Consider the following 8,449-nt stretch of genomic DNA (forward strand, 5'->3'; position numbering starts at 1 on the left):
AATATGTTCGTTCGTGTCAGGGTGCAGATTCCACATGTAAGTGATTTCATATGGTATCTCTCTCTCTGTCTGGCTTACTCAGCTGGATCATCTCTAGGTCCGTCCACGCTGCTGCAAATGGCGTTATTTCCTTCTTTTTTGTGGTTGAGTGACGTTCCATTTGACCACACACACACACACACACACACACACACACACACACACACACCCCACCTTCATTCATTCATCTGCCAATGGACGCTGAGGTGGCTTCCTTAACATTTCTTTTATCTTGCAATAATTTCAGGCTTACAGAGGCGTTGCAAGGCAAACAACTTTCACACCCCCTTCTCCCAGATGCTTCAGTTACTCCTGACCACATCTCTGCTCCAGATACGATGTGATCTGATGTGCTCCGACATGGATCGCTCCTGGAGCATGTGAATCTTAGTTTAGGCATCTGGCTTCTTTTCCCTTAGACATCTCAGCAGGTAGTCTCTGAGGACAAGGCAGTCCCGTGATCAAATTCAGGACATGTAAGGTCGCTGCCATACAGCCGTCTGTCTAACACAGTGCCCACAGGAGCATTTTGCCAACGGCTGCAGCCCCATCCTTTAGAGGGTCGTCCCCTGATCCCTGGCGGGCCTCCACAATCTCCTTTGATCTGGAGCCGTCCCTTGGCCCTTCTTGGTGGTGACATCGTTCCTTTTGAAGAGTTCAGGCCAGTTGTTCAAGGTCCTCACTGCGGGTGTGTCTCAAGTTTCCTGGGGGAGCGGGATGCTGCCTAAGGACGCCTCGTCCTCGGTGCTGTGCATCGAGAGCCACCTGTGTCTGCTGGTCCCGCATCGGGGGGTGTTAACTCTATTCACCTCGCTGAGGTTTCCTAGCTGTGAAGGCACCAGTTTTTCTTTTTGTAATTGATAAATACGACAAATGGCGCTGCTCTGAGACCATGCAGACACGCTGTTCGTCTCCAGGCTTTTACTTAGTGATGATTCTTGTCTAAATCGGTTGTTACCGTTATGGTTGTAAGATGGGATTTTCTATTCTCTTATTCCTCTGACATTTATTAATTGTCATTCTGCTGTAAGGAAGCCTCTCCCCTTCCTTCCTTTTTTCTTTCCTTCCTTCCTTCATTCCTTCCTCTCTCTCTCCCTGTTTTCCTCCCCCCCTTTTTTTTCCACTGTGGATCCTTGGATTTTCACTTTATTCAGTAGATTATAATCCGATACTGTTAATTCTGATGCTCCCAGTGTTCAGATTGGGCAAGTGGAAGCCCCTTCGTCTTGATTTCTGTGTCCTTTCAATGTGTCTCCATCCTCCCTTGAGCCCTTTCTTGTTTTCTGGCCCCACAAGATGTCCCAGGCTTGTGTGGTACCTCCCCTGCCCAGCTCCGGCGTCAGCCCTTTCTCCAAGATACTCTTGAGTCCTTTTTTGTGGAGGTTGTTATTTATAAACCACGATCTGGGTGCCCTGTGGCTATTGAGCAACTGCGGCTAGAAGCCCTGAGAAACAGAACAACATTTACTCATCCGTGTATTAGTCATGCTAACGCATGTCACGCTAGGCTGCAGTGAGAAATAACCCCAAGGCTCAGTGACCCGGAGAAGGACGCATACGTCTCACTCATGGAGAGTCAGATGCAGGTCCGTGGATCCCCAGGGATCCCATTTTTGCAGCCTCGCTGTGCTCACCCGAGGTCATTGCTGAAGAGAAGAGGGTTGAAGAGTCATGCCAGTTCTTAAGATGCTTCCGGCAGGAAATCTGCATCATGTTGGCTGGCATTTCCATTTGCCAGAAACCCACAGGAGTTTGGGCAGCACAGAGAACACACAGGTACCCTGTGTGCCCTCACTCCCTCTACTGCCATATGTTCATTCATGCAGCAAATATTGACTCGGTTCCTTGCAGCCCAGCTGCCCCCCCAGAGGCTGAGATGGCTTCATGTCGGGTGGTTTACAGCAGGGGGAGAAAAGTGAGTAAACGGTAAGCGAACAGACCGTCATGTGTCAGTGGGTTTGCGAGCTGGAACAAAGGCAGGTGCCGTGCGCTGCACCAACCCTGAATGGTTACCTCCCTGGAGCCTTAAGGAAGACCATCCAGGTGGTCCATTGGCACTGGGTTTGAAAGGTGGCTGGGAGTTTGCTCCCACTCAGAAAAGGGTGGGAAGGACCTCTCAGGCACAGGAAGAGCTAGAGCAAGGGCAGAAGACCCAGAAGAGCCAGGAGAAGAAGAAACTGTTGCGGGGGTGGCGGGGGCGGGGGGGTGTTTAGAAGATGAGAGCTGGGGAAGGCTTGGGAGGCAAGGGGTGAGGCTGATAACCAGGTGGGTAAACAGATGCATAGGTGGTGACCAGATTGTGAAGGGCTATGCTTGGAAGTTTGGAATTAACAGATTGATTTTTGTTAGTCAGGTGAATAATTAATACTATGGTCCATGAGGCCTCATGGGATGTGTTTAAGCTGATGAGGGGCATTGCATCTGTGTTTTAGGGGAGTCATCTTGGTGGTGGCACATCAGGGGGAGGGGAGTGAAGACACCAAGACCCAGGCACCTGCTGGGAGGCTCTGGGGACCACACTGGCACAAAGCGATGAGGACCCGGATTGGAGGCGGCAGAATTGATGGACAGAAGGTGTTAGCTGTGGGGGCCATTTGGAACAATGAGACAATGATGGCTTTTGTTTACCACAGACTGTGTGGCTGGTGCTGTTTGCTCACTACTCTTGCTGGTGGCCCCATTGTGCCTTGGCTTCCCTGTGGACAGGGCATAGTTCCTGCTTGCCTGCTGACCTGCTTTTGGTCAGGAGTGCGTGAGCTGAGTGACCACGTGCTTCATTTCACCAGAGGCTCAAAGTTGTGCATGCTGGGGCAGTCCCGTCAGCTCCCACCCTGCATCCTGAGAAGGCAAGGCCCAGGGGAACCACTGGAATGAGAGACCAGAGGAGCAAACGGAACCTGACCCACAGTTTGGGGCAAAACTTCCCCAGCTGACCAAAGACCATTAGCGAGAAATAAGTTTATTGTTTTAAGCCACGAGCTCCTGGGGCTATTTGTTACATGGCATTATGGTAACAAAACCTGACGGTTACAGCGACTTAGCATTTCCTAAGTATATTAAAGTCATTTGTTTGTAATATCTCTGCATAGTGAGTATTAGTGCTACCATTTTAAAGATGAAGAAACTGAGAATCAGAGAGGTGAAATAACTTGCTCAAAGTTCCAGAGCTATAAGTCAGAGAGGAGGGATTTGAACACAGGACTGTCTGACTCGCAGGTCCCTCTTCCATCCTCTATCTACATGAAGATGCTAACTTCTGGGATAGCTATTTTTACCTGCCAGAAATGGCTGCTCTCAGCTTCCTGTGTTTCTGAATTGGGAAGGAGGTGGGAGCCTGGGCACCAGCCTTTGGCTTGGAAAAGGCCTCCAGGTCATCATCAATGGATGTGTGATTGAGGTGGCTTCTCTAGCCTCAGGAATGGATGCTGATGTTTCATCTCCGCCTTTCTGCCTGGGCTCTGCTGAGCCAAGCTGAGTACATTGGCAGCCTGGGTATATCTGTAGTCAAGGAACTAAGCCTGTCTTGGTGGGTGTAAAACAGAGTTGACTCTTTTGATACCAGCCACAGCAGCTGCAAAATCCTGGTTGTCGGCCTCTTGACTTAGCCATTTGTCTCAGTGAAGCAAATCCAATTAAAAACATATCTTCAGAAAAAGAAGGATCAATGAGTTTAAATGGAAGACTATTTGCTGACCAGATTAGGAAAACCCCTTTTATGCTAAGATGCTCTAAGAAAATCCTCTTAGTACAATTTTGCAGGAGCCAAATGCGTAAAAGGATCACTTCCTGGCTGTCATCTTTTGAAGGCAGGGCTCTGGCTGGGATAAAATAAGGGAAGGACTTTATTAGCTGCCTAGTTGGTTAGAGTCTGTGCCGATGAGGCTGGTTCTAAGGCTGACCCAAGAGATTCCTTGGTTTTCAGTTGCCAACTCTGCCCAGCCCTTTTGAAAAATGTGAGAAAGAGCTTGGGTGAGAGAGGGCAGCTGCTGCTTACACAAAAGCATCATCCCCACCAGCCAAACTGCTCCCTGTGAAGACGGAAGAGACACAGCCTGCAGCATCCTGGCAGCATATTAATTCATTTTGCTTGCATAAGGTCTTATGGATAATAGAGAGAAAACTCTATTTCCAAAAATGATAAGACACCTGGTCTTTCAGATAACAGAGGGGAAAGTCTTGAAGTTCTGAAATCTATCTTTCACACCCAAAGCTTCATGCCTCTGAGCCTTTGCACAGGCTGTTCCCTCTGTTAGGAATGCCCTTCCAGCCCCAGATTGCTGGCGGACTGTCTCACCCTCCAGCTTGAGCATCCTTTCTTCTGTGCTGCCCTTCCCCAGGCTGCCCACCCCAAATGGGCAGTCCATCCCCCTGTTCTCATGACCCCACTGGGTCTTGCCCATCACTTGCTCTATCTAAGTAGGGCCTTTGCAGTTACAGGTGACAACCGACACTCAACTCAGTCCCATGTTAGCGAAAGGCTTCTGTATTGGCAAAGACCAGGACAGAGGCTCCCAGGTATCATTCTCTTTCTCACAGTCTCCCTCTTTCTTCTTCCTTCTCTTCCCTTCTGTCTCTCTTTCCCCTTCCCTGACTCTCCCCCCTCCTCCTCCTTCAAGAATGTAAGCCCCAGGAGGACAGGAATATAGATTTGATTCTTTTTGTATCCCCCCACCTTAGGACAGAGCCCGGGACATAGTCGCAGCTCAGCCCCCCAGCTCAAACATCAATTTTGTGCTGGTTGGGAGAAAATTCTCCTTTCTCCATATAATCTACTGCCTGTTGCTGGAGCTTTTAAATAATCACGATACAAACCTGCCCTGGCTGTGACTTGTATACCCTGTACAGCCTCCCTTCTGTCTCCCACATGGTACGTCCTGAATAAATGCTTGCTGGATGGATAAATGGATGAAATTCAGACAGTCAGAACTACCTAGAAACCAAAGAAAAATTGTGTGGTGAGCCCATGTGTACCTTTGCTGGTTGAGTCATCTGTGCATTATTGGCAAAGTGCTGGGCACAGAGCCCCTTTTTACTATTTCTCCCCTGGCAAAGGTTTGTCAAGCACCCACTTGCTGTGTTGGTTTGGGGGATTTGGACATGCGTAAGACACAGTTCCTTAGTTTAAGAAGTTCAGAGGCTAAGAGTTCCCACTGTGGCTCATCAGCTTACAAACCAGACTGGGATCCATGAGGATACGGGTTCCATCTCTGGCCTCGCTCAGTGGACTAAGGATCCGGCGTTGTTGTGAGCTGTGGCGTGGGTCATAGACGTGGCTCAGATCCCACGTTGCTGTGGCTGTGGCTGGCAGCTGCAGCTCCAATGCGACCCCTTCCATATGTCACAGGTGCGGCCCTAAAAAGCAAACAAAACAAAACAAAAACAGCTCAGAGGCTAGAGGGCCGGGTAGTCATGTGGCAGCTGAGAGGGAGGTAAGATCCAAGAACACGCTCTCCCTCCCAGGGTCTCCCCACCATTCCTTTTACGAACTGGGCTTTGGGATACATATTCAAGCTTCAGATTCCTCTTCTGTTTAGCCTGAGGCATGGATCCGTCCCTCTCAAGGTTAAAAAAAAGAAAGACGGAAAATACCCTGCGAAGGGGGAGGCTCCCAGCTGGCTGGAGGTCCCTTCCTCCTCCTGGCCTGCGGGGTTCATTCAAAATTATTCCCCAAAGAAAAACCATGTAAGGATGGGGGGTGGGTGAGGAAAGGGTTTTCCCAAGTGGCCAAGGTAATCCCAGTCTTAGGGACATTCCCGGGGAGTTTGGGAGATGTTCCCAGGAGACACCAGCTCCTGGCTTCACTGAGGTCTTACACTACATAATGGAGAGGAATTGTCACCCCCTTTTGTGGGGGTGGGAACCAAGGCCCAGTGAAATGAAGGAGGACCCCCAAGGTCTCGCAGCTAGGAATAAAGCCTGGGGTGGTACTTAGGTCTAAGAGAAGTTCAAGTTCACCCTCCTTACCCTGCAAATGCCTTTCCCCGTCTAGAAGACAGTGATTCTTCCATCTCTACACCAGCTCCCTGGTCTCTGAACGCGGCCGGGGCCAGGCCCCCCCGGGCTGGACCAGGCCTCGGGGCATCTTCCTGGGGCGCGGGCCGGGGGTTTTCACAGGGCCGGAGGCTGGCTTTCGGACCTGCGGGTTTGCCCCGAGCCTCAGGCAGGCGGAGCGTGGAGACTGAGGGCGCCAAGGCACAGGTGGGGCGGGTGCGCAGGAGACTGGGGCGCGCGGAGGCGCGGGGGGGCGGGAGCGCGGGCCCCGGGAGCAGCCAGAGACCAGGCAGCGCAGCAGCGCTCGGCCCGCGCCGGTCGCTCCCGGCCCCCGCCCCCTCGGTGGTGCCTCGCTCCTCGTTTCTCAGGCTCTGAACCAGACACAGCCGCCGCCGCCGCCGCCGCCGCCGCCCGCCTGGGCGCGCCACCGGCTCCTGGGATCAGCCCCTCGGGCACCAGCTGCTTCCCGGCACTGGGGCGGCGCGGCGCGGCCACCGACCCGGTGGCGCTCGAGGAGGAGAGGGGGTCCTGGCGCGCTCCGGGGCTCCAGCGCTGCGCATGGTGAGCGCCTCCCGGGACTCGGGGATCTCTTAGCCGCGGGTCCCGGGGTGCCACTCCCCGGGTGCCCGATGGGGCCGCCCAGGGGCCGCAGGGCAGAAGTTGGGACGCCTCTGCAGCCAAGCCCGATATGCTGCCGCCGGGGCGCAACGGCACCGCGTACCGGACACGGGCCCGACAACAGCAGCTGGTGCAGGGGGGCGCCGTGGGGGGCTCGGAGGGGGTGGCGCCGCTGGGGCCGGCGCAGGTGGTCACCGCCGGCCTCCTGACCCTGCTCATCGTCTGGACCCTGCTGGGCAACGTGCTGGTGTGCGCCGCCATCGTGCACAGCCGCCACCTGCGCGCCAAGATGACCAGTGTCTTCATCGTGTCTCTGGCCGTGTCCGACCTCTTCGTGGCGTTGCTGGTCATGCCCTGGAAGGCAGTCGCCGAGGTGTCCGGTTACTGGCCCTTTGGGGCCTTCTGCGACATCTGGGTGGCCTTCGACATCATGTGCTCCACCGCCTCCATCCTGAACCTGTGCATCATCAGCGTGGACCGCTACTGGGCCATCTCCAGGCCCTTCTGCTACGAGCGCACGATGACCCAGCGTGTGGCCTTGGTCATGGTCGGCCTCGCGTGGACCTTGTCGGTCCTCATCTCCTTCATCCCAGTCCAGCTCCACTGGCACAGGGACAAGGTAGGCTCCTGGGGTGGGGTGGACCCGCTGCCCCACCTGGCCAACGGGACGCCCTGGGAGGAAGCCGGGGAGCCAGACGTGAGGGAGGAAAACTGTGACTCCAGCCTGAACCGAACTTACGCCATCTCCTCCTCGCTCATCAGCTTCTACATCCCGGTGGCCATCATGGTCGTGACCTACACGCGCATCTACCGCATCGCCCAGGGGCAAATCCGCAGGATCTCCTCCCTGGAGAGGGCGGCGGAGCACGCGCAGAGCTGCCGGAGGAGCCGGGAGGCCTGCGGCCCAGACACCGGCCTGCGGGCATCCATCAAGAAGGAGACCAAAGTCCTGAAAACCCTGTCGGTGGTCATGGGGGTCTTTGTGTGCTGCTGGCTGCCCTTCTTCATCCTTAACTGCATGGTCCCCTTCTGCGGCGGGCCCCCGGAGGACTTCCCCTGCGTCAGCGAGACCACCTTCGACGTCTTCGTCTGGTTCGGCTGGGCCAACTCCTCCCTCAACCCCATCATTTACGCCTTCAACGCCGACTTCCGGAAGGTGTTTGCCCAGCTGCTGGGGTGCGGCCACCTGTGCGCCCGCACCCAGGTGGAGACAGCGAACATCAGTAACGAGCTCGTCTCCTGCCGTCAGGACACCGCTCTCCACAGGGAGATCCCCGCTGCCTCCATCCGCAGCATCCCCAGCGCGGTGGCCCCGGGCGTCGCGGAGGTGGACAAGGAGGAGGAGGAGAGCCCTTTCCAGCGTGTGTCTCCGATCGCTCAGGCATCGCCAGATGGTGACCCTGCTGCCCAGTCCATCTGGGAGCTGGACTGCGAGGGGCAGATTTCATTGGGCAAAATAACACCTTTCACTCCCAGTGGATTCCATTAAACTGCAGAAGAACCGTTGCTCCGGATCTATACCACCGCACAGACATTAATAAGCACGCAGAATACACGCGGAGACACATAAGTACCTTTCCAGCGCTGCTCCGCTTATCACGGTTCCTGTGTCAGCGCAGGGGCCCACTGCTTAGAAACCTCACCGGACTGATTTGTTGTTGAAACGATTTGGCAGAAGCCGTTGGAATAAACGCAGTCATTTATACCTTAGCCTAGCATAGCTGGACCGCTGGTTCTGTTAGAGAAGAGAAGATGGTGATGGGCTCTCAAAAAAATTGGTACTTGGTCTTTCAAATGTGTG

The 8,449-nt window shown here is 54.3% G+C and overlaps 1 protein-coding gene across 1 annotated transcript; it reads left to right on the top strand.

Annotated features, from left to right (window-relative positions):
- Window positions 1-6,718: 6,718 nt before the first annotated feature.
- On the top strand, window positions 6,719-8,137 carry DRD5 (dopamine receptor D5). Its single transcript, XM_047799689.1, has one exon. It carries the CDS (start codon window positions 6,719-6,721, stop codon window positions 8,135-8,137), a length of 1,419 nt encoding a protein of 472 aa, XP_047655645.1.
- Window positions 8,138-8,449: the final 312 nt, after the last annotated feature.

Source organism: Phacochoerus africanus, chromosome 10 (genome assembly GCF_016906955.1).
Source record: "Phacochoerus africanus isolate WHEZ1 chromosome 10, ROS_Pafr_v1, whole genome shotgun sequence".
In the NCBI taxonomy this organism is placed as follows: Eukaryota; Metazoa; Chordata; class Mammalia; order Artiodactyla; family Suidae; genus Phacochoerus; species Phacochoerus africanus.